This window comes from Heliangelus exortis, chromosome 6 (genome assembly GCF_036169615.1).
Source record: "Heliangelus exortis chromosome 6, bHelExo1.hap1, whole genome shotgun sequence".
Taxonomy (NCBI): Eukaryota; Metazoa; Chordata; class Aves; order Apodiformes; family Trochilidae; genus Heliangelus; species Heliangelus exortis.
In genome coordinates, this window is record NC_092427.1 from 23648718 (window position 1) to 23674638 (window position 25921).

Sequence of the window (25921 nt, forward strand, 5' to 3'; positions counted from 1 at the left end):
TGGTTTCTGATGTATATTTTGGTGTTTAAAGAGAGCAATGTAATGCCCTCTGTATAGCCAGCCGTTCGTTCTTCAAATTTCTGATCACTTTCTCATTCATAAATATTTGTTCACTGTTTGTGGATTTCACAACCTCTTTTGGAGCAAACAGTCTTCAGCACAGCCAATCCATGAATTTTCAGATATCTGGGAAAAAGCTCTTCACATTGTCCTCCAAGCACGGGCAGTGCATCTAATTGTGTGAGTGGGCTGTGGAGATCATTGCTGTATCTTTATCTTCAGCTTCTGGACATTGGATTCCTGTCATTCTTTTAAGTGTCAATGGAACAGAAACTGTGACTTCCCATTTTACAATTGCAGTTTGCACTTTATCTGAAGATAACAGATATACAGTATTCTAGGAAAACCCTAACCTTCTGAAGTTGTGGCAGAGCTTGAGAAATTAGTGAAAAGCAATGATTACTGCTCTTGGGATGGTAGATCAGTCCTCTTAGAATCTATATTTGGAGATGTGTTAGCTTTTAATTCTACAAGTGAATTATGAAAGTTTTCCCAGCATTTTTGAGATTGTTACAACTTCTGGGAAATGTCAAACAAGCTGTAATTTCTGCTAGATCTTTTAAGGAGGCTGGTTTGTAGTATGTAGTAGGGATCCTGCTCCAAGTATGAGGAACATTAAAAGAGTTGTTTCCATAGTGGAGTAAGGAGCATATGTGCCATTCTCTGAATAATCCTGGAAATTCTTGGTGCCAGAATGGCAAATTCCATTCAGCAATCTCCTTCCTGCCCTATGTGCTGCTATATAAGTTGATCTGCCTCACTCTTCTCAAATCTGGATGGAGGCTTTTTAAAAATTTGTGTGTCAGGCTTGTATCTCAGTTGCAAAATAGAATATCCTCAATGGTGGTGGTTTCTGATTTTCTTTGTGTATCTTGCCTATTGTTACAAGGTAGACTGAGGTCACCTGCTGAGAGCAGCTCTGCATGTGAATGAGAATATGGTAAGGAAACCGACTTTTGCTTTCTAGTTTAGGTCATCCACTAGGAAAGAGTTTAATTAATATTAAATACAAGCACTCTGCTGAGGTATTGTAAGTAAATTTGTTTAGATTTGCATAAAGTAATAGCTACAGATGCAATTAGGATCACTCAGCATCTGAATTTTTCTTTGGGAATGTTTTATCCAGGGCTGAGTAATCTCATCCTGGGTTAACTTGAGATACCTGTTTTATTTTACAACATGGTATGTTTTGTGGGGAGTTGAAATTTTAGTTACAAATTCTCCTGGGAAAGAAATATGTTTCTTGGAGAATGTGAATATAATCAAATAGAATCAGTAATACTTCTATGTATGAAGGTGTCTGTACACATGCTGTCACCATGAGGTTATTTCTTAACTATCCAATGGTTCTTGTTCCTTACTGCTATTTTTCAAGATACAGATACACTGATTTACCTGGCTCCAGTCATACAAATATCCTTGCATCTCTGTGTCCCTCTTTTCCTAGGGTGATTGTCGCATGCTCACTGATCCACCTGTGCAGAAGCATTTGTGAGATCAGAGCCTAAGCGTATTACTGTTAAATGTAATTAGATGTTGGAAGAAATTGCACTACAGTATGAGTCTAAGTGTCATCCAAGATTAACTGAAGAACGGGAATGACTGAGGACACTTTTAAAATGTTTGAATCCTTGGAAAATCATTCCGAAGAAGTAAGACTAAAAATTGAAAACAGGGGACTGTGGGTTGTTCCCATGTGTAACTCCTTGTTCAGCAAGGAGTTTAAAATGTTTCTGCTTGCTTAGCCTACTTCAAAATAATATTTTTTTCTCATGAAATAATTTTATCAAGAAGTGTTTTCTAAGTATTAATATATTGACTAAATGCTGCTGATTTTGTATATTTGAGTAGTGGAGTTTACTGATAAATCTTTCAGCTTTGTCTATGTAAGCAATTTGCTATGACTATCTAAAAGGCAGGGTCAGTGTGATCGGATCAAGTATCTCTCAACCTGAATGAAATATTCTCTTAAAACAGAAAACAGTGGATGCTGTACAGGCACTGTTTAGGCTTGCTATGTTTTAGGAACTGTGGGATTAGCGTTTATCTGTCCCATAAAGGATGCAAATCATTTAGATTAGAAGTAATCTGATTGTATTGAAGTACAAATTATAGCACAAAGGCCATTCAAGTGGGTTAAGTGACCGGGGTTGGTAAACACCATATGACTGCTGATTGGTCCATGAAAGAGTATTAACTGAAAGATAATGATGGATTTTAATCCAAATCTCTAAAGCGCAACAGCTGTAGTTTCCAAATGAGTTCACTCTCTGACAGAGTTTTAGGGCACTGATTTATTTGTTCCCAACCATTTCTCTTGCACAGGAATACATCTGAAATATAATTCATTAAGCCTATATCAAATATAGCTTTCACTGAATAAATTCCCTATGATTTTTATGCACATTGGAGAAATAGCAGTGTTTTTATTTCAGTGTTCTGCAGTATGCTGTGGTAAATTATTAATGTGATTTGGCTGAGGCAAAACAGCTGATGCTTTCCTTGTTCGTGCCTTTTATCAACAGAATATGAAGTCCATTAAGGTATTAAAAAAAACCCAGCCCCCCCCCCAAAACCCAAATGAAAATCCAAACAAAACAAAGCAAAAGGAAACCAAACCAAAAAGAAAACAAACAAAAACAAAAGCCAACCAAACTAGCAAAACGCAGACTGAGTTGGTATTTGACATGAGCTGGTTTTCAGAATACTTGTTAATGTTAATGCCCAAGAATGGCAAGTAAATCCTTATTATCTATAATAAATTCTGTGAATATGTGTAGTGTGCTTTATTTCAGAGGGTCTGTATGTATTTTAAGAATGGAAGTTGCATCACATAATGAACTTATGATATCCTGAGAATAACTGGCAGCTATTTTTTTTGGTTTTTGTTTTTTTGGTTTTGTTTTTTCCTTTTTGGTCATTGCTGCAATAAGAGCTTTGCAAAGTTTCAGGTTTGCTTAATGTTTTTCATATCTAGAAAATGTGCATTAATAAACCATTCCTCTGCTGTTACTCAGGATTCATTCAGACAATTTAGATAAGCTCTCATGGCAGGACCAGGCAATAGATCAGCCTGTGTACTACCCCTACAGATTGTTCTGAGAGCAAAAATGGAGTCACTAGTGATTAGGTTTTTTTCCCTTTTGATGTAAACATACCTGATGCTATAGCAAGTGTAAGTAGGCATGGATCTTCTTCAAATTTGTAGTATAATTCAAGATGCAGTTAGAAAAACTTTACCTGGTGCAGAAGTAATTGGTGAACACCCCTGCAGAACTGGGAGGACACTGTTCAGTGCACAGTGAAAGGAGACCTTGAATGCAGTTACATTAGAGCAGAGTGAAATGACTTTAGAAAATCATCACAAAAAACTTGTGACCTACCTCTACTTGCTCTTGGAGCCAAGACACTGTGAATTCTTCTATTTTAGTTTCTTTTCTTACAAAAGGAATAGATACTGCTTGGTTATTGAAATACCAGAGTTTTTCTTACTTCCAGAGAAATTTTCTTCTCAAAGCTGGATAAAACAGATTTCCAATAAGTGGTAACTATCCTGCAGGTGATATCTTGAGAGTTAAAATTATTTGTGTACTGGCTTAGTGCATCTGGGTAGCAGGATGTCTGTTTTACTGCTGCTTCAGGGAATGATTAAATGAGAGAATCTGTGCTAGTGTATATGAATGCTTGGCCCAGCAGCAGCATTAGAAAATCATGGTGTTATGCTTGCTCAAGGTGTTGTGCAAGAACTTTTTCTACCAAAGTTAAGATAGCATAAGAGATGGGGTAATCTGTTAAATTTTGTTTCTGCTGTTGACAGACTAGAGGTGTGATGAGTTGTGTGAATTTTTTGGTCCATGGAGTTTATGAAGCAGGGCAAACTCAAAAGTGGACATGAGATTTCTCCCCTTCTTTGTACTCTCCAGTTTCCTTGAGGAAAATTTGCAGTGGTAGGAATGTAAGGCAGGGCTACAACTATGAAATGAGAAACTCAAAAAAATTAAAATTTTTACAGTCCCATGACTTTCTCATGGAATTTGTCATGATCTCATATAAACCTTCAAAAGACAAGAGTTCCAGGTTGATCAGTACTGTGTGTTATGCTGTGACTGAAGGTTCTGTCATAGCCTCTGTAGTTGCACTGATTTACAAGGTTAGTCTTTAAGATGCTGATATCTGCCTATTGCTTTTCTTCTTTATTCTAGGTTTTTTGTTTGTCTGTTTGTTTTCTTAAAATAAGGAAAAAAAAGAGCAGAAATTCTTCATATACTAGAGGGGGGAGAGTGAGGATTAGGATACAGACCCATTTCCTGAAACATTTTTGAATATCTTTAGCACAGCTACAGCTGCCACCTGAGCCATGCGCCCCGTTCAAAACATGGGCAGGATTGAAAAAACATTTGTAGTATCCAGCCTAGTTCACAAATGGTCTCTGAATTAAAGACATCGTTGGTTAAAAGTGTTGGGAAACAAAAGCTGCTACCTCACTTGTCAGTGTCAGTCTTGATTCCTGCTCTAAATTTGGGGGAAAGTCTTGAAATCTTAAACACGAATAAACAACGACAACAAAAATGTTGGAAGTTGCCCCTGTAAAATGCAGAATTCTTAAGTTTTCAGTTGTTCCATTTGTGATGCTTGTTTGACAGTTCTGAAAAAGGTAATCATGATGCTATTTAGTGATGATACAATTTCAGAAAATAGCATTTTTACTAATCTGACTATTTTCTAGAGAAAACTTTGACTACAAAACAGGATTTTCCAAGGGTAAATAAAGAATGCAATTGGAAAACCTGCAGATATATATATTTGGAAATTGTTCTAGAAACTAAATCCTTAATATTCATTATTTTCAAGGGTATCTTTTGGGATTTCTGAACTTCAGTTTCTTTCCCATGTGGCTTCCTGTGCCAGATGACAGTCTGTTTCTGCTGACAATTGAATTGAGTTTTCTTTGTTCATGTGCTAGCTAAGAACTGATAAATATTTGAAAACAATAAAATGACATTTAATTGACAGTTTGGGCTACTGATTGAATTGGCCATTTAACATTAGCTGAATTATGATAGCTGGGAAATCTCACTTGTACTTGCAATTTATTTAATTGTTATATTTAACAACCTAGCATACCTAATGAAACATGATTAAATGAATAGTAAAAAAAATATTTTCATATTGGTTATAAGTATTTTGTTAAACATGATGCCTAAGCTCCCTGCTTTTTAGGGATATGGAAACATTAATGTTGCAATTGCAAATGATGAATCCCACCCTGGAATTCAGGAAAGTGAAAGATTATTCCTAGTGATGGGTTCAGACTGAGATGGGTGCAGAGAAGCATTTTGGCTGGGGAAACGAGATTATTGCTTATTTGTGAGAAGACTTCCTAAGTCTTGGAAAAGAAAAGCTAAGATAAGCAGGAGGTTATGGGACCATGGTAGAAGAGGAAGTGCCTGCCTTTTGTTGCATTTATGGACTGTATAGATCAGGGAAAGAGAACTTTTTTTTAAAAGTCTGTGGTTTCTTACAGTGATAAAGCATAGCAGCACTACAGGGCTTGATCAAGTGCATGGATGAGAGAACATCAGTACTCCTGCCTAGCTGCCAGAAATATTGTCAGCTCTGAAAATTCAAAAATCTTGTCAAGCCCAAGAAGAAAATCAAAATCTGTGTCGTTTTAATTCCCTTCTCGATTTTGAGCCTTTAGGGTTCATATTTTCAGTCATCTCTGCAAGGATTAAAGGGATATTTAAAAAAACTAGAGTTTCTAGGGATTTTTTTGACTGCATGAGCCAGGCTTAAAAAAGATGCCTAATACTTACTGCAAGATATAATTCTGAGAGCTGGCAGCCCTGAACTGATGAGTGAAGTGTCATAAGCAAGATTGATAAATCAGTTTTTCTTCAGTGAAGCTTTCCAAATGTTCATTGTTTCAAAATGTCATGGTTGTGATGTCAGCACATGAGGCATAATCAGTCTAAGTATTCTTTCAAAGCAGTTTGTGTGTTTGAATCTGCCTTTTAGCAAAAACTGTTATCAGCTATTTGGCAAAGTATAATTTGAGCACAGGTCAGCTGGGTAAGATAGTGTGAGAGAGAAAGGTCTGCACTGAATTGTGGATCTAGTAGAGGAATAGTTTATCACAAAGATGTTTTGCATTATGAAGCTGGGACATTAATTAATCAATAAAATGTTTAGTAAGTTGAAAAGCTACCAAATGTCTCCAAGGAATGTGACAGCTTTGACAAAGGAGAGAGAGCTACTAAAATAAGGCATAAAAGTCAGCTCTACTGCAATCTTCAAGTTGCAGAAGGCTTTGAGAAGTGAATGACTTGAGAGAAATATCTCATGAGAGTAAAATAGGCTGCTGAAGGATAACTTCAGCTGTAAATGTGGAAGTAAAAGCTTCTTGTTGTGCACCTCAGCATTTTCAAGTGCAAAAAAAAATATTCTGCTCGCACTTCGTCTTTCTTGGGGTTATATTTATTCAGGGGGGATTAATGGCCAATTTTCAGTTTGGCTGCCTTCATCAGGAGTTTATCCCTTTAAAAAATGACATTTTACTTTTTATTGGTGCAGTATGCATGAATTTCTGTGAAGACTTCAGATTCATATCTGTAAAATGAAAGGTGGAAAAATATTTATATCCCTAAGGAGGTGCCGGAATTGTACTCTGTGCAAGATTGCAGTTTGAGACTGTGACTTGTGTAATTTTATTTGTCAGATCTTTTTGTGTTAAAAACTTCATCGAGGGATTGAATTTTAATTACATTCATATTTGCATAGACATTTAATAAAGAAGTGATCTGCAGATATGTGAAGTAGGATGGAGATTGGCATTTGCAATCTCTGCAGCAGAGGAAGAGGTCTGAGATTATTTAAAGCAAGTGATGGTTGTATCAACACTCATTTAAAGGAGTAAGGAAACTTTTTGTTCAGCAGCATAGACAAAGGCTACCTTGTGCCTCTCATTAACCCTGGTTGCTTGTGTTGTGGGACAGGAATGACAAACCCTTCTCTTTGCATGTAATCCTCCGGATTTTCTTGGTTTAGGTGGCCTCTACTTTTTCTTAGGAGCTAAGCTGTCATTTGAAGGTGACTGGTGTATTTTGTTATTCTGCCCTGATTCTGCTCTTGGTGGTATGAATGAATGCTGGAGGAAGTGATGCACCTTAGGTGTTTTACTTCAGCATCTGCAGTTGGACTTCCAGGAGGCTCTGCCAGTGCAGCCATGGCTATAGCACCGGGGCCTCTGCAGAGACCTTTGCAACCCCTCTCTCTCAATACTGTGCGGTACAGACCTTTATGATCTCTCATTTGTGTTCTGTTTCTCTGATATTAATGGTTTAAAGGCAGTTGAGCTGTGTTTTGAAAATCCTCTTCCTAAGGGGTGATTGCAAGCAATGCTTTTTTTTCTGCTTCTGTGCAGTGATATAATCTTTATACTTGTGCAAGGGTTAATTCCCTGTCTCATTGAAAGGGTTTCATGTATCTGGTGGTTTAGCAACGATTGGAAAAATGGACAAGTCAAAGTGTTTTTCTATTTTCTCTTTTGCTTTAGATCTTCTTGAGGTTCACAAAAAGTGATTTTATTAGAAAATTTAAGAAGAATGGGTAGAATTATTTTATGTTCTTTGAGTGCTTAATTCCCAGATTGGAAAAATTGCTGTATTCTCTGTTAACCATCTATAAATGGATATAGCAAATGAAGCAAGAGGAAGCTTGAGTGGTTTGTGAGGCAGGCAGATGTCACAACTGTTCTGCTTTTAAATTGACTTTCCTCTGTGTATGTAGTATCACAGCATAGGAACATGAGGATGAGAAGAATCTATAAACATACGGTGGTAGGAAAAGAGCTGGGGCTGGGCAAGAAATTAAGATGAATGGCTGCCTAAATGATAGCAGTAGAGAGACAGGAGGCAGAAAAAAAAACATCCTGTCAGCAAGAAAGAAAATGTCTACAATTTCTTCAGACCAACAAAATCTAAATTCTGGAGAATTTTATCTCACTTCTTGATCTTGGATTCCCTGTGGTTCCTTCAGAACTTGTGGGCTGTTTGTGCCTTTTTCCACTGATGGCAGAGAGAATCCCTTGCTGTGCTCAGGGTGTTCAGGGTAGGCATGGCAGCACATTGGAACCTGTTCTTGATTTCCTGTATGTTTGTTGCAGTGCAACTTCCTGTTCTTTTATTGTGTGTTTAGAGAGCAATAGCCTCCTGACCTGTCTGGTCTAAAATAAACTAACCTAGTAGGGCTCAAAAAGTCTTATAAACTTGACAGCAGATGGCACATGCTTTTTTTGTTTAGCCCTGCATATACTAACTTGGTGGGTGGTAACTGCCTTAGGACAAAATCAGCATCCCACCAGTCACCATCTGGTATGGCAGATGATATGTGGGACTGTCATGAATAAGCATTCTGATGTTTGTAAATGTCCGAAGCAAGACACTGCTTATTAGTTTGTATAGCTTGCTGTTGGTCTTCAGTTAACACTGGGATAAACTCACTTCGTGCAGTCATCAGCAAAAGCTGAATTGTATGTCTCTGGTTCATCTCTCTAATATGAGTAGTAAGGTGACTGTTCTATAGTTTTTTCATTTTGATGGTGAACTTGAATGGCCCTTATTTTGGCAGAGCTTTAATCTTTGGATAGGGACAAATTGAAAACAAAGGTGTAAAATGACTTGCAAAAGAACATGCTATAGTTTTTTGATTTTTGATGCAAGACTGGAACTGCACATTTTTTGGCCCTTGTCTGCTCCCATTTTACATCCTCCCAGGTGGGAGCTGCACAAACAGAAGTGCAAACCATCAGGATATCCACAGGTGACTTCCCTTCCTCTTCTCTGTCCCTGGCTCTAAGTGCTAAGTATCTGTTGTTTTATTTGCAATCAGATGGTCTGTGTATCTGCTGAAAGGAGCATAAAGCAACAGTTTAATGAGATGGCATCCACTTTAGTGATTCAAATAGCTGATTTGATTATTCTTTTTCTCAATACCTTCAGGATGCTTGGTGCAGAGTATCTACGAGAGTGCAGGACTTAAAATGTGCAAGTTAGTGCTGTTGGAATTGCCAATGGTTCTTTGGTATCAAGATTTTGTAATAGGTGGAACATACTGTCTGAATCTCTTCAAGTATTTTTGCTTCTTAAGTATGATATGCAAATAATATACTGATTTTATACAATGAATAATAAAAAGGAAGAAAACCAAGCAAAAGCCCACATGAATTCTAATTTGAAGTACTACCTTTCAGCTTAATATTAAAATTTAAAGGTTAGGAGTACATCTAAAGTTAATCAAACCCAAATTAGATTGCATACTATGGATACACTGACTTGCATGCCAAGAAATGAGGGTTTGTCTGTCAAATTTGTGTGAGTAAATGCATTCAGTGCAACAGGCTCTTAATTGAGGGGAGAGCAGAATGGGTTTCTGCAACATGGAAGTACATGCATGTGTTATCTCTGGATCAGGGTGGGAAATGTTAAGAAAAACAGTGAAAAGGGGCCTCATTATTTCTGAGTGGAAATGTGTATTTTAATGTGAAATGAGATGCATATTTAGAATGGATTTTGCAAGCAGCAGTCACTTAAAGACAGAGGTGACAGGCAGCTCAAACTTAGGAGAGATCTGTGCAAGTGTGTGGATAGGCAGGAGGAGTTAGAGAAGGAAATAGGCTTTATTTTACAATCCATCAGGGGCCTCTGCATTGAGAATGGGCACAAAAATGCTTTACAGTGGTTTCTTTAAACAAGGAAAACAGGAAGTGAAGGGTTACATTCCAGGCAATACCAGTTTTAATTTGGTCTGTTCCTGCAGGTGAATTCAAACTAGGTGAACTGCTTGGCAGTTCTTATGGTCTGGCACTAACAGCTGGATCATTCTCTTAATCATAAATTTTATGTTGTTAATAACACAATATACGTTGTAGTACTTGACTTCTGTATTATAAGGAAATGTGTCTCTCTATTTTTTTATGTTCCAAAACAGAAACAGGAGTTTATATGGATGTTGACAGTCTCTTATGGATGGGGACATCATTTTAGGTGCATGTTAGCTTGATTTCCAGTGCCACTGGTCATGCTTGCCCTTTTGAGCAGGGTTTTCCCTCAAAATTCTTAGTGCTGTCAAGCAAGCCAATATGTGTCAATTTCATACTGTTTCTGAATGTAGCTTATTCTTTTTTCATGCCCAGCTATTCTTTTCACACAGTCCTCAAAGTTCTTGCTGTTGTGTCTGGGAGTTCTTTTGCAGCATTACCAGACTTTATCTTGAATCAGTGATTACCAGTACAGCTTTATTCAGCTCCTAGCATTGTCAGACATGCTGTATGAACAAGAAAACTGTCTCCTCTGGCTTTCCCTTCACAGAATTATCAGAATTGGAAAGGACCTTTAGATGTCACCTAGTCCAATTCTCCCACTAAAGCAGGATCACATTACACAGGACTGCATCCAGGTGGGATTTTAATATCTCCAGAGAAGATACATCTCTGGGCAGCCTGTTCCAGTGCCTTGTTATACTCATTGTAAAGAAGTTTTTTCTTATGTTTAAATGGAACTCCCTATGTGCCCATTGTGCTTGTGCCCATTGCCCCTCATCCCGTCACTGGAAGTCCTGAGAAGAGCCCGGCTCCATCTTCCTTGTGCCCACCCTTTAGATACTTGTAGATTTAACAAAATCTCCCCTCAGCCTTCTCTTCTCCAGTCTACAGTCCCAGCTCTCCCAGCCTTTCCTAATAGGAGACATGTACCAATCCCCAACCATTTTTGTTGTCCTCCTTTGGACTCTCTCTTCAGCAGTTCCCTGTCTGTCATGAATTAAGGAGCCCAGAACTGGATGCAGTATTCCAGCTGTGGCCTCACCAGGGCAGAGTAGAGGGGCAGAGTGACCTCCCTCAACCTACTGGCCACGCTCTGCTTTATGTAGCCCAGGGTTCTTTTGGCCTTCTTGGCAATAAGGGCACACTGCTGGCTCATGGATATCTATCAGGAGCCCCACATCCTTCACCTCAGAACTGCTTTCCAGCAGGTCCAACCCTAACCTTTATTGGTGCTTGGGGTTCTTTCTTCCTAAGGGCAGGACCCTATACTTGCTCTTGTTAAATCTCACCAGATTCTTCTCTGCCCAGCTCTCCAGCCTGTCCATGTCACACTGGATGGCAGCACAGGCCTCCAGAGTGTCAGCCACCCCTCCCAGCTTTTATCATCAGCAATCTTGCTGAGGATGCACTCTGTCACCTCATCCAGATCACTGATGAATGTGTTGAACAAGACTGGAATGAGTATTGACCGCCTGGGGACAATGTGGAGGAGCTGTTATTCCTTTTTGCTTCCTTTTATGCTCAAGTGAATTTTTGATATTTTTGAGAAAGCTAGGAACTTATTTTTGCTTCCTGAAACCAAAGCTTTATACACTGTTCACTTGTGATGATGCTTAAGCAAAATAATGCAACAGTCTGGAACAGATACTCACTGTGAATCTCTCATTGTTTCAGTGAGTTTTCATCTTTATTCGCACAAGTTCATACCTAAAAAGTTCTATATTTATTAAAATAGACACTTCAATAGAAATATCTTGCATCTTGTACTACTTCTCCAATTAGTTAAGTCATTTACTTTACAGTGGGCATTAAGTTATTTTCTGCTTTAAGAGATGATTCTAAAACATATAGTGATTTGTTCTCTTAAAAAAATCTTGTTGTAAAATCAGTTTTATTTTTATTTATTTATTTATTATTATTATTTATTTATTATATTACTCTTCTTATAATTATTTGCTGGCTGCTTGCATTTTGGCACATGATATGTTTTAGTCCTTGTTTTATCCTAGTTCAGTCTGTCTCTATTTTTGTGGGTTTTTTCATCCTTCTTCGATGTTGCTCTAGAGTTCCAGAATATCTGGGGTTTAGATCTTTGATAGAAAACTTAAGTTCTTGAATGAAGTAAGATGTAAATGTGACCCAGTACTGACAATTGGTGATGTCTGGTATATTTTGGACTCTTTTGTTTCTGAGGATGCTAAAGCACAAAGACTGGACGATGTGGTACCTGGCTGAATGTGGTGCAGATATCACACCTGGTGATTGTCAGGAATGTTGTATGGATTTATACAACAGACCTGTTGATGGAGAATGCTATGGAAGTTGAGTAGCTGTTTTCCTGGCAGGTCTGTTCTCTCTCATAAACCTCTGCATGGCAGGGTTTAAGAATTGTAGAATCATCTGGGTTGGAAGGGACCTCTGAGATCATCAAGTCCAACCCTTGCTCCACTACCGCTGCAGTTACCAGACCATGGCACTAAGTGCCACATCCAGTCTCTTTTTAAATATCTCCAGGGACAGAGAATCCACTTGTTCCATTCCAATGTCTGATCACCCTCTCAGTAAAGAAATTCTTTCTAATATCCAACCTAAACCTCCCCCGGCACAACCTGAGACCTCTTGTGCCCTCTTGTCTTGCTGAGAGTTGCCTGGGAAAAGAGACCAACCCCCACCTGGCTCCAACCTCCTTTCAGGGAGTTGTAGAGTGTGATGAGGTCTCCTCTGAGCCTCCTCTTCTCCAGGCTGAACAGTCCCAGCTCCCTCAGCCTCTCCTCACAGGATCTGCGCTCGAGTCCCTTCACCAGCCCAGTTGCCCTCCTTTGGACCTGCTCCAGGACCTCGATATCCTTCCTGAACTGAGGGGCCCAGAACTGGACACAGTACTCGAGGTGTGGCCTCACCAGCACTGAGTACAGGGGCAGAATCACTTCCTTGGACCTGCTGGCCACGCTGTTCCTGATACAGGCCAAGATGCCATTGGCCTTCTTGGCCACCTGGGCACACTGTTGGCTCATGTTCAGCTTCCTGTCAATCCAGACTCCCAGGTCCCTTTCTGCCTGGCTGCTCTCCAACCACTCTGTGCCCAGCCTGGAGCTCCCCATGGGGTTGTTGTGGCCAAAGTGCAGGACCCAGCACTTGGCCATGTTGAACCTCATCCCGTTGGAATCAGCCCAATTCTCCTGTCTGTCCAGGTCCCTCTGCAGAGCCCTCCTGCCTTCCAGCTGATCGACACTTCCCCCCAGCTTAGTGCCATCTGCAAATTTGCTGATGATGGACTCAATCCCCTCATCTAAATTGTCAATAAAGATATTAAATAGAACTGGTTCCAACACTGATCCCTGGGGGGCACCACTAGTGACCGGCTGCCAACTGGATGCAGCACTGTTCAGCACCACTCTCTGGGCCCGGCCCTCCAGCCAGTTCCTAACCCAGCACAGAGTGCCCCTGTCCAAGCTGTGGGCTGACAGCTTTTCCAGGAGAATGCTGTGGGAGACGGTGTCAAAGGCCTTGCTGAAGTCCAGGTAGACCCCAGCCACAGCCTTCCCCTCATCCACCAGGCGGGCCACCTGATCATAAAAGGAGATCAGGTTGGTCAGACAGGACCTGCCCTTCCTAAACCCGTGCTGGCTGGTTCTGATCCCTTGTCCATCCTGTAGGTGCTGTGTGATTACACTGAGGATGATCTGCTCCATAACCCTGCCAGGCACTGAGGTCAGGCTGATGGGCCTGTAGTTTTCCGGGTCCTCCTTCCGTCCCTTTTTGTGGATTGGCGTGACATTCGCCAACTTCCAATCATCTGGGATGTCCCCAGTGAGCCAGGACTGTTGGTAGATGATAGAGAGAGGCTTGGAGAGCTCTTCTGCCAGCTCCCTCATCACCCTTGGGTGGATCCCATCTGGTCCCATAGATTTGTGGGGATCCAAGCAGCTCAGTAGATCACTGAAAGATTGAGATTGCATACAACACCATCCTTTGGACACTTTGGGCATCCAGTTGTTCTTCTACCATTAGATGAGTACTTAAATTAGAGTGCAAGTTAACTGAAAGTAAATAATGGCTTAATGACAGATTCCTGAGTAGAAGACACCAAGTTGTCAAGTGGTCCATCAAACAGAATCATGTTATGACAATGCTAGAAAACTCTTGAAGCATAATCCAAGATAGCTCCATGGACTCCAACCTGACTATCTTGGCAGCAGTTAGGTATGTTACCTCTTTGGCAAATAAGTCAATATGTAAATCTATCCTTGTTGATGTTAAACAGGCCAAAAATCTGTAAATACTGGGGCTAAAGAGGAAAGAAACAATCTTACAATTAGAGCTCACTACATACACATGCAACTGACTGATAATCCAAGTTGAGAGTGATTTTTATTTACTTCAGTTTAGCTGAGTTCACAGTCTAGTACAGTTTGTCTAATTTTAGGTTTCATTAACATGGGCAATCCTAAGACTGGTTAAACAAAGAAGAATACTAGTTTTCAGTTTTCTGAATTACCTTATAGTGAACAACTAATGTCTGTGTTTTGAAACAACCATCTGCTTTTGTAGTTTAAAGAGAATCTTGCTCAAATGTTAAATACTCTAAAATGTGTTAGTGAAGAGGCTGTCAGACATTTGTCATACTACACCATTCAAAACTTTTCATTCACAAGAACAGCAAGCTAGCTTCCTTTTCCTCCTCACATTGATAGACCAGCCTCAAAATACAGGCCAAAAAATTAATTAAACCTGATTTGTTCAATATGCCACAATTGACTGATCATTCTATATCTGTCACAAGGAATAAAAATATATCTACATTTTGAACCATCCAGTCTTTACTGTAGTTTTGAATTAAAACATTCTCTGTGATTTTTGAGTAGAGATGGCAGAACTAAGGAAGAGTTCCTAAAATCTTTATAAATAGGTAATGTTTGACATTAGAGAATATGATGCTTCAATGAGGAATTTCAGAACAAGACCAATATTTAACATGGTGCTTCTCTGTTTTAATTTGTTCTGAGAGAAACAGGAACACATCTTCTGAAAGGAAACTGGTCCCTTAAACATATGGGGGATTTTTCAAGATTGGCTTCAAAATAGTCTCTAGTGCTTTTTTAACACTGTAGGATACTGTGCACCAGCATATGCTGTTCACCACAGTATCCCAATAGAACTTGTTGCCCAGATGGTGCAAACCATATGCCCCTCAATAGTTTATCTATGTTTGGGAAATACTGTCTAAAAATATGAGAAAGGTCATAAGACTTCTCAAAAGCACTTCTAGTGTGTGCTTTTAAATAGTGCTCTGGAGGTATTCAAGATGGTTGTTTAATTTCTGTTTGTGTTTTTGTGTGTGTGTGTGCGTTTTACAGCAGAGATAAGGACCTATGGAATCATACTTGTTTTGGTGTAAGACTAAAAAGCATTCATGTGGAGTTCACTGGTCCATCTGCATGAACAGTGTTCCCCTATAGGAGGTGCTTATATAATAAAGGCTCAGTCTTGTGTCTCTTATTTTCTCTTTTTTTTCCCCTCTGGTAGTCTGAATGAACCTTTTTGGAAATGAGCCTATAGAAAGCCAGCTAATTTTTATATTTGTTCCTGTGTCTTTGGTAACTCGATTATTTCCAAAGGCTAAAGGAAACAATTATCTTTGCCCATATGTAACTTGTTAAAACACATTTTCTATTTAGCTTACCTGGCAGTGATCCACAGAGGGATGGCAGTCTAATTATGTTTCCAGCATAGTCGTTCTTTGAAGTATCAACTAATTAGGAATAAGCATTGCAAAAGTTTAGACCAACACTCAGAAAAAGTAACCATCCCTAATTCATTACGATAACCAAAGCTTATTTCCTTTGAGTAAAGATTTGCACATTCTCACCTATAGCAGTGTATTATACATAGTACTGCTTTGTGGCTCCTCTGAAAGCACAGCTCTGTTTAATAAATTGAAGGGTAATTGCCTTGAGCTTCCAAGTACAAAGGTTGTACATGCTTAGATTTCTTGGCTGAGAAGATGTGGTTTCAGAAATCCTAACAGGGTATCTCATGACACCTAAGAATTTTAATGGGGTGTCATAAATCACTAATTTATTCTTGCTTCAGTATTGCTTGCAGAATTAATTCAGATAGAGCACAGCTCTGTGTACTGGGGAGGGAACATGATGGGAGGACAATTTGTTTAGTCTCATAGCAGCTTGTGTCAAATGCCTGACAAGCTCTTGTGCTTGCATTGCTTCCTCTTTTAATTTTGATCTGTTTAAAAATTAGTATATCTGTTCTGAAGGTGAACTTACCTTTGCAAGAGAAAGCAGGAAACTTTCAAGTACCTATGAAAGTACGTATGGCCTACAATCCTTTTGCAGACTTTGATTTTTCAAGATAATTTCTGGATGGTTTCTAACATACTTGAATGCTCTTGGTTTCCTGCTTTTTTGCTTGTTTTCATATTGTCACCTTTAAATTTGCAATTGGGTCTAGTCCCAACTTGTTGTGGAGTGAATACGACTACAGTGACATAGCACTGCCTTTGTAATGTGCATGTCACTCCAGTGTGATTCACAGAATCATGTCCTTTTTGTGTGGGATGTTTTATTTTGTGGACACTGTTAGGTATCAGCTGCAGCTGAGATGTGGCTTCTACTGTGCTGTATTCAGGTTATACAAAAGTTGGGAGCTCGCAAGATTATCTACTGTATGTTCCCCATGTGATAATTTCCATCCTTTCTCCCTTTTAATGAAATAATACGTTTTTAGTCTTAAACCTACTTCTAAATACTTTATGATCCCATCTATAATACTCCTCACAATCCCATCTGTAACTATTACTCCTAGTGATTTGTTTGATTTTGCAAAATATGATTATTTAATAGATGATTTTCTTTGTTGTCAGTTCACTGACTGTAGTGTCAATAGCTGCTTCTTTTATGTGATAATGTTATGGAGAAATGTGTAAGCCTGAGGAATGAAATGTCCCCATTTGATGTCTGATTCTTGGTGAGTGAAAATTATTATCATCCACAAGTCTTCAAAATCTGTCTGCAGTGAAAAGCTCTTCTGTAAGGAAAAACACTCTTGCCAGATGCTTGCGGAAATTTGAGTGATTGGGAAAGAGAATAGGAAGAATGCTCAAGTTCTTTCATTTCTGGCATTTTTTAAAGTTACAATTTAATGTGTATATGCAAGCTTCTGTCATAATTGTAAAGTATTCAGATAGCCTTCTACTGAAATGTTACCTCTTACAAAATGCATCTGTATTCATGTTGAGATTCTTTCACTGACTCAATGCAGAGCTGTATTTGCTCTGTATGTTCTATAGCCTGGACATTTCAGAAAGTATTTTTAAAGATGTGTTTTTCCAACCCTAACTTTAAAGAAGAAAAGAAGGAAATAGAATTTTAAAGACAAATGGGACCTTTCATATAACAGCATTTTAATTTTTTTTAACAAATCCACACACCACAAGAAGTGACTGATTATGGTAAAATCTATATTAATTTGTAGAAAATATGCATGCTGTAAAACTGTGGTGCCATCAGTGTTTTCTTCATTAATTTTAGAAGCAGCTGGACAAAGTTTTTCAAACACAGATGATAGTCAATACTAAGTGTTCAGGTGTCCTAATTCCCAGGAAAAAAAGGGCTGGGACTTCTGTGTAGGAGCAAGCAGACTTCTGAGGACCAGGGTGGTCTGGTTTCTGGCTGCAAGTACAAGTCCTCTCCAGGGTCAGACCCATCACAGTGTGCTGCTGCATGCCCTCATGATGCCAAGGGTTACAATGCTTAATGCAGGTAATTTTCAGACATGTTTTACATCTGCTTCTCCCAGTAGTTGTTGGAAGGTGAGTTCTGCTTGTAATGAGGTCACCTTTTAATTTAGATGCAGAGCTTTAGGCAACCAGGGATGCTGTAAAATTTCAGCTTGTGGTTTAAAGTTTTAAATGAGTAGCAAGAGATTGGTTTAAGGATTCATTTGTTCTGTGTTAATGCAGCTAAGACTTTTTTAGTAAAAGCAATTTTTAAACTATTCTGTTGGTAAAAACAAAAGAAAATCTGGACACTGTTTTCTTTTTGATTACCTGAAGGTTAATTTTCTTTCTAAGCTGGTAGCTGGGATGCTGCCTGAAGGGTGTAGGTGTGGTGTTTGAGCCCTTGCTATGCACAGTCGTTCTTTCTGGGTGTGTCCATCTTAAAAACATTTTTGGTAATGTCAGGCATGCACTTCTGAGGAAAGCGTTCTCATTTCCCAATTAACCCTGCTTTGGTTCATGTTTTAGTAATCTCTGACTTTACCAACTGAAAGATTTCATTCTCTTGGATGAAAGTAAACCAAAATGTGCAGTCCAGGAGAGTGTGTGAGTGTGTAGTGAAAATAAAATAAAAAAAACCCATAAAAACGTGGTACTGATAATGGGCTAATGTGGTACCAGGCTGGTGCTTTCCAAAATATCCTCCCCACCCCTTTGAAAGATTCTGCTGTTGTTACAAGGGCTCAGCAAGAGCTGCCTGATCCACCCATCTACCTTCTGCTCCATGCAGGTTCCTAATGCAGATGCTCACCTCTGCCACTTATAAATGTATTCCAACTGAGTTTCATTAAGTTCTTACAGATTTTTGACGTGATTACTGAATTGTATTTTGAATTATTATTTGTTTTCTGTAATCAAATTTATGAGATTTCTGGCAAGACAGGATTTTTAAACCATTACCTATTATACAATTAAGTAATATAAAATATTACACCTAAAACAATGTAATATATAAATACTTGTGTTTCAAAACCTTTTACTTCAGGAAACAAGAACTGCAGCAGCACTGTTGAAGTACAATACACAGAAAACAAAGGGGGTAGTAGGAGAAGCTATGGTTTAAAAATATATATATTGTAAAGTAACAAATGCCAAAGGTCTAAGCAGATTAAATTTTCAGATGAAAATGTCATCTAAGCTTAGATGAGTCGAGGATCTCGGTTGCTTACCTTGAAATATGATACTTATGCTTAAATGATTTAGTGTGACAGTGTCTAGCTTAGGTTATCAGGATCACTAGTGTTTGTTTTTAAAAGCAATTTGCTACCTGGACTCTACAATTTTTAAAAATAGTTTTAGTAATTAAGATGTATATCTTAAGTACGTTGTTTACATTTTTATTTGTTGAAACAAATATATGACTGTATTTATTTAGAATACCCAACTACTAAATTATGCTTGAGGAGGAATTTGCACAAATAATATTTTAAACACAGACTAGAGTTAGGAATGTGACGAAATACTCCATCCCACCATATAAATGACTCTTTAAACAACCTATTTCTGAAGTTGTTTCCAGTTATGGACCTGTGCCTAAGAACCAAAACCAAACAGACTGTCTCCTGGTAATATACTGGTCTGGATAAAGAGCTGTGTTTTGTTTTGTTTTGTGCAAGTTGGAGGTGTTTTCCCTCTTGCTCTTTCCACCTGGCAGAGTGTGCACAGAGATCTGTGCTGCTCTGGTTCCCATGCTGAAAAAGAGACCTTGGATCTGAAGCATCTCAGCTTCTGAAAGCTGAATTTAGATGCACTCTTGCCTGGAAAGAGTATTTCTGCACAACTCCCTGAGCCAGCCTTTGGCTGCTCTAGAGTGGCTGGGTGGAGGTGGGAAAGAACAAAGTGTAAACATCAAGTTGTTTAGGCAAGAGAACAGAAATATTTTCTGAGTAACCCTAGGCCCTTCTCCCCCTTACAAAGAGCCCTCCCTCCTTCTCTATTCGTTTAGCAGCATACCTTAAATAAAATACAAAGGTACATACCTTACCCCCAGATATATAAAATTTTTCTTTGTGAATCTTGATTCATTTATCATGATGAGGTTTTTATTTTCTAGGGAAAAGTGCTCATTTCAGAGTCTTGAGCTGTTGTCCAAGGACCAGCATCTACTGTGTTTTTGTGTAGCTCCCACAAAATTAACTTCCAGCTGGCATTTCTCTGTGTAATAATTTTAATTCTGAAAGTATTGATGGACTTCTATAGACAGTTTATTAATATTTGTTTAAAGGCTGAAGGTTTGGGTATATGTAAAAGTAGAAAGCATTCATTACTCTTGAACAATCTGCTCTTTCCAGTGTTTCAATATTTCTCCTGTTGGCACCAATTTAGTTGAATAATTGTATTTCAGGCAGGGGGAGCTGCTGTGGACAGTGGAAAGCGAAAAAGCTCAGGAACCAGTGTTTAGTGAGTCCTAAGAAATGTATTGGAAAATTATTTTAAGCTCTGCTAGAGATGCAATAATATGCCTGCTTTAAAACAGGAGAGCTTGCGGAACAAAATGAGTTGTTGTGAGTTGTTGCTGCCTGCAGAGTGTGTTGCCTTGCCAGCTTATTACTTCTGAGCTCTGCGGTGTGTCACAAATGCATCTATTTCTATATTTAGGGATGTCTCTGCAATTTGGAACCTTATTTGTTGAGACTGACCTTTGGTTCATATTGTTTAGCAGTTTAAAAAAGAAAATGCTGATTTAGTAGTAAGTAGTATTAGTTGGCTTCTAGTAGCAATTTTGTCTGTTTGCTTTCTAGGTATGAAGCGTCCATTAAGTCCTGACCATGTCTTTGAAGATGGGATTATGAATCAACCAGCTGTTCTTTGGGGCTTTGAAGAAAAAGAACTGAGGAATGACAGACAGGACTATCAATTAAGCAAAGAGAAAAAGAAGATCCTGTTTTCCTTCTGTGAAGTGTGCAATATACAGCTGAACTCTGCAGCACAAGCTCAAGTTCATTACAATGGGAAGTCTCACCTGAAGAGAGTGAAGCAGCTAAATAATGGAAAACTCCCTACGAGTGCAGCGCCTGGCACTTTGTTTGCAAGTACAAGCACAGGTACGTGATCAGCATGAGATGTTGCCTTTCCTTGAGAGATCTGAGGAAGCTTTTAAGAGCTACACTCCCCACCCACCCTAACCACTAATCTTAGTTCAGATTAATAATAATATTTTGCCATGTTCAGAATTACTGGTCAATTTATTTTCCTTTGAAGCCAGCTTGTATTAATGCAATATTGCCTAAGTGCATTCTTAATGACTGTGTAGTGATGTGGTCTATTAAAAAGTAGCTGTTGTGAGTTCAAATAGTCATGTATGTTATCATCTGCTTTGTTCCCAAAACAAAGTTCTGCACAGATGCTATGGTTACAAGAGAAACTCTTAAAAGAAATGTGATGCTGAGAGGAGAAGTAGAGCTGGAGTCTATAGAATGGCCCTTTCATTGTTTCTGCGTTCAGTGGTCTGGGTTTTAATTACTCCCATTCATGTGAGAAGTAATTTGAAATACAACTCCTTTCTTACTGGGCAAAACAAAGGTCCCAAATGTTTGAGCAAAATGCATTTAACATTCATAATATGAAAGTGCAATCCACAAAATGTGAAAATGTGCTTTTCTGTTGCTGTTATCCTTTTTTTTTTTTTTTTCTTTTTTTTTTTTTTTTCTCCTGTTTTTCTTTTTTCTTTTCAGTATTAGACTCCTCTCAGCTATTTCGACAAAAATGTATTTACTTTCCTCACTAAACATTTAAGCAATTTAACCCATGGAGCAAATGATTCAATCTTGTGTGACTGTTAAGTGTAAGAATGCTGTGACTCTCCTTCCCTTTTTTAAGGAGTCCTGACATGTCATAAGGTCTCTTGCTTTGGTGTTCTTTAGTGTTAAGCATTTTGCTGCAGGATTCTTCTTTTTTCTATGGTGTTCCAACAGCATTGAAAAAAAATCGTTAGAGTACTTTTCAGATACCTATCTTAGTGATAGTTGAAATAGGTACTTTCTTCCATTGCATTTTTTTTGTCAAAGAAAATGTGTGTGTGTGTGTGTGACATTCTGTAGTGTCTCAAAGTACCAAAGTTCATTTTAAAAAGTATTCTTTATATCTCGAGCAAGTATCCCAAGCCATTCTTCTTGGTTCTGACATAATTAAAATGCTGCAGGTTTCAGGAGTGATGCAAAAGCTGCTACTTAGAAACACCTGGTACTGATGCAGTAAGAGATCTCAAATCTGGATTAGAATTTATTAATTTTGTTAGAGTTTTTTTTAATTAGGCATATGAGCAGATTTGCTTTGACATTTCTTGTTTTTGTATAGAAACAGGAAAATCTGCATTACAGGGTTAAGATTTTTTTCTGATTTTGGTACTTGTTAGCTGAATTTGACTCTTCTTGAAGTCTGTGATTTTCTTTTGTATAGAATCATGGAGTGTAAGGGTATTGCTTGGGTAAGTCTCATGTCCAAAAGAGTAACAACACCCAAATTACTTAACTGCGTGCATTCTTAAAATAACTTAATATTTATGGGACATTCTAATTAAATCTCCTTTCCTCTGTGTGCTGATACAAAGACATTTTAAGTGTTTGCATTGTATATTTTCTGCTGCTTTTCATTAGCTGGACCCCTGTACCTGCTGTCTTTGCAGTCATTTCTGGGGATCACAGCTGTTGCTCCAGCACTGTTGCTCAACAAATACTCTAATGCTGAGAATATTTTATATTTGCTGGAATACGTGCTTTGGGGTTACTATGTCTTAGGAAATAAAATTAATGTTTCTTTGTTCTTTGTTCACCAGTCTCTCAACCAGACTCTATCCCAGTTATTTACCAGTTATGCTGGTCTTATACAGTGCATGTTGAAACAGGCATTCTGTTTTTATTCCTGAAGAATGTGGATTTCATGGCATTTAAAGGAAAGAAATACCATGCATACACAATTTATTATTATTATTTTGCCAAGACAATTTAATATACTGCTTAAGAGCCAGTGGGAGAACAAAATATACTGAAATATAGTTCACAGAGGACACTTTCCAAAGATAAGTCGAAATTGATTTTCTTATAAATTGACATTATCTAGGCTCAGTTTTAATCCATGTCCTCTGGAGCATTATTACCCCTTGTAATGGGAGTCTGCCTTTCCCATTTCTTTGGCTAACATTGTGAACAGAATGAATTGTGCAGATGGTACAGGAACAATTACTCTCATCTCACTTCACCGGTGAGCAGACTTTATTCCAAGTGTGAAGGGAGCACACAGAACCTCTAGCAGTCCTTTGGTATAACAACTGCATCCCCTTTGAATGAGCCAGGTGGTTAACAGTTCAGCACACTCCAGGAAACTTTCTGCAGAGGTTCCTGCTGAACTCTGGTTCCTCTCTCTTCATAAGACAAATGTGAAATTAATAAAATGGAAATTAATCCAAAGAAGCAACGAGTATTTGCAATGAGCAATGAGAAGCATGAATATTTGCATGTTCATCCTTTCCTGCTGTCCTTGCTTTGACTGGTGGCCTCAGGTTGTTACAAAGTGTCCTTGTTGATTTCCCCTGTTTTACAGCTATAAACTCAATTTGTTGCTCATAATTTTTCAGTAATACATAGTGGTCTTTGCTTTGCCACTGTTGGGAAGTTCAATAAGATTTGGTAACTGGAATTCCAGGTGTTGGCAATAATACTCTACAATGTATAGGTAAGAGTGTTCCTTATATTTGAAATCTATCTTTTCAGAGATAACTTTGAAGTAACTTCTTTATGAAGGGTAAGGGTTCTATTCCCATAAAATTTCAAAAGGTACTTAGCAATATAATTTTCTAAAAAGCCTGCTCTGTTTCTGTAGACTCTTGTTTATTTTTCCTCCTCTGCCCTATTGCAGAAATCTAGAAGCTATTTTGCTGGTATACCTGTACTTGCAGTTTCAGGTACTTCACAGCAAGTAGTTGCATATAAAGCAAAGTTTCCAGCTGCTTTTCTTTATAGTGATTATATCAATAAATTAATTGACTGAATTAGGCAGCTTTGGTGATACGATCCACTCATTGAACTAATTTTCTTTAGATTGGCATTAAAAAAATTTGTGGTATGAAAACAATATTCTACCGGAAAAGAATATTGCATACAGTGTTAGAGCCTTCACTATTGCTTGTGTAAGTGATTGTTCATTACCCATCCTGTCTTACTGCAGCTCAGGCTGAAATTTGTCAGCAATACCATTCCCGAGGGCCATCCCTACACTTGTGCCCTGTATATCCAATATATGGCCAGGCTTTTGCCAGAAGGAAATAAATGAAATGTCAGGAAAAGAAGAAAGTGAGTATTTGCCTCTGCAGCATGAATTGGAGATCAGTTATTTCTTGTAAGGAGGAAAAGGAAGGCTGGTTTCTTGCAGCTTTGACAAAATGGTTTTTATTTTGGAATTGGCCTCTTGCAAGCTTTTCAACAGCTCATTTTGATAGCTGGGGGTGGGGTCACAGCTTCTCTGGGTACCTGGGATCCCACCTGCCACCCTGCAAACAAGGGCTTAGGGTATCTGCGCTTCAAAGGAGATGGATCCAGGTTTGAGAGTATGGTAGAGACCTGGCTAATTCAAGATTGCTTGCAGGCTGATTCGCTAGCAGATACCTAATGAGTTACTCGTGCAGGAAATGCAGACAGGAGGGGCAGCGTTTACCGGGCTGAGGGCATCGGGGCTGCGCCATGGGAAGGTTTCCACGAGATGGAGCTGCAGCCCGGGCGATGGAACAAGCGAGCTACCGCTGTGGGGCTGTTGGCTTGCTCTGCTACTTTTATTTTCCTTAAGCCTTTTTTATTAAGCGAGCTGTCTGTAGGGACAACAGCGAATTGCTCGTTAATATGTGCCGTGGCTAGTTTTGTGGATGACTTATTATATTTCTCCCAGTTCTCATTTGGAGATCACACCGATTGTGCTCCATGAATTCTCATCACTTGGTACCTTGTGGTGGATTCCCCAATTCTCTCTCCTTAGCTCCCATCCTAATATAGGGGAATGGTTGCTGTAGTTCTAAAGTGAGTGTACTAGAAATACCATTCACAGACCAAATTTTACAGATCCATGGAAATGGATAGGGTAGAGTTATTTTTCTTACAAAAGGTGCTTGAATCCTAGAAATGAGCAAAACAGAATGACTTTTTCCTGGGTCCTAGGCAAATGTGCCTTGGTGTCCAGATGCCACTCATTAATGCCTGTTTGAAGATTTTTCTATAGGTTTGAGTGGAGTGTAAGTCCCCTGGCAGAGTATTCTGGGATCAGCTCTGCCTTTTTGCTCCTGAAATCTCTGATCTTGCCAGGACAGTTTTGAAAGTGCTGTGAACTCTTATGCTATGACTGTTTGTAGGGAACAGTCCTAAAAGTTAACATGTTCACCTGTGATACTGAGGAAATAATCACAGAATGATCCCACACACAGTTGTGGGATCTGGCTCACAGCAAAGACAATCAGGGATTTGTTAAACTAGCAAAATAAATACATAAATGACTAGGCTTCTGTTGTGTTTCTGACTTAAATCATCTCACAAAAAGAGCCTGGTAATGATAATGCAAGGGAGAAGGTAGAACATGTTAGACATGAGAGTGGGAGTATGGAGAAGGCAGATTGTCTTTGCTCTTGGCAATAGAGATTAGAACTGCTTTGCCTCCTTGTTTAATGACATATTAAGATGGAAGTCAAGCCATCCTTTCAAGTCAATGGAGGCAGAGACACATACAATTAAAGTGCTCAGATTTATCCTTCAAAGGATTCATGGACTATTTAGCTAACTTGCATATTAGTTTGCCAAATATCTAGAGTTAGGGAGGGTGGATAGTGTCTTCAGCTAAGTCAAATGAAAAGGACCTTCTTAAAAATCTAATTTAGATTAATAACTGATTTTTCTAAGCATCTTGACTTTCCTTCATCCTATCAAAAAGTAAAACTGACTATTGGTAGATGTTGAGAAATTATTCTGAAAATACTTCATCTACCCTTAAATCCACACACCCACCTTTGGCCTGGTGCATATGAGGAAGACTTCTTTTAGGACAAAATAGTAAAGAAATTAACTTTCCAGGTGACTGGGTGAAGGATTAAAAGATGGTCTGCTACAGCAGGGGGAAACAGCAGAACGTTACTTGGATTTCAGTGCAGGTTTTGCTTAGTTTTTAATTGACAAAAGCATCTGATCCTTAATGGAGATCTTTGTATGTAGGTTTGAATCTTTAGCTGAGCCAAGGCACCTTTCTGACAGGTATGTTAGCTACCATTTAAGACT

At 38.7% G+C, this 25921-nt stretch overlaps 1 protein-coding gene across 1 annotated transcript in view; it reads left to right on the forward strand.

The window, feature by feature from the left end:
- Positions 1–25921, forward strand: part of ZNF385B (zinc finger protein 385B) — a 161428-nt gene that overhangs the window by 11924 nt on the left and 123583 nt on the right. Inside the window, exon 2 of the mRNA XM_071747208.1 lies at positions 20417–20719. Coding sequence (XP_071603309.1) covers positions 20419–20719 — 301 coding nt within the window. The 5' untranslated portion in view covers positions 20417–20418. The remainder of the gene's footprint in view (positions 1–20416; positions 20720–25921) is intronic.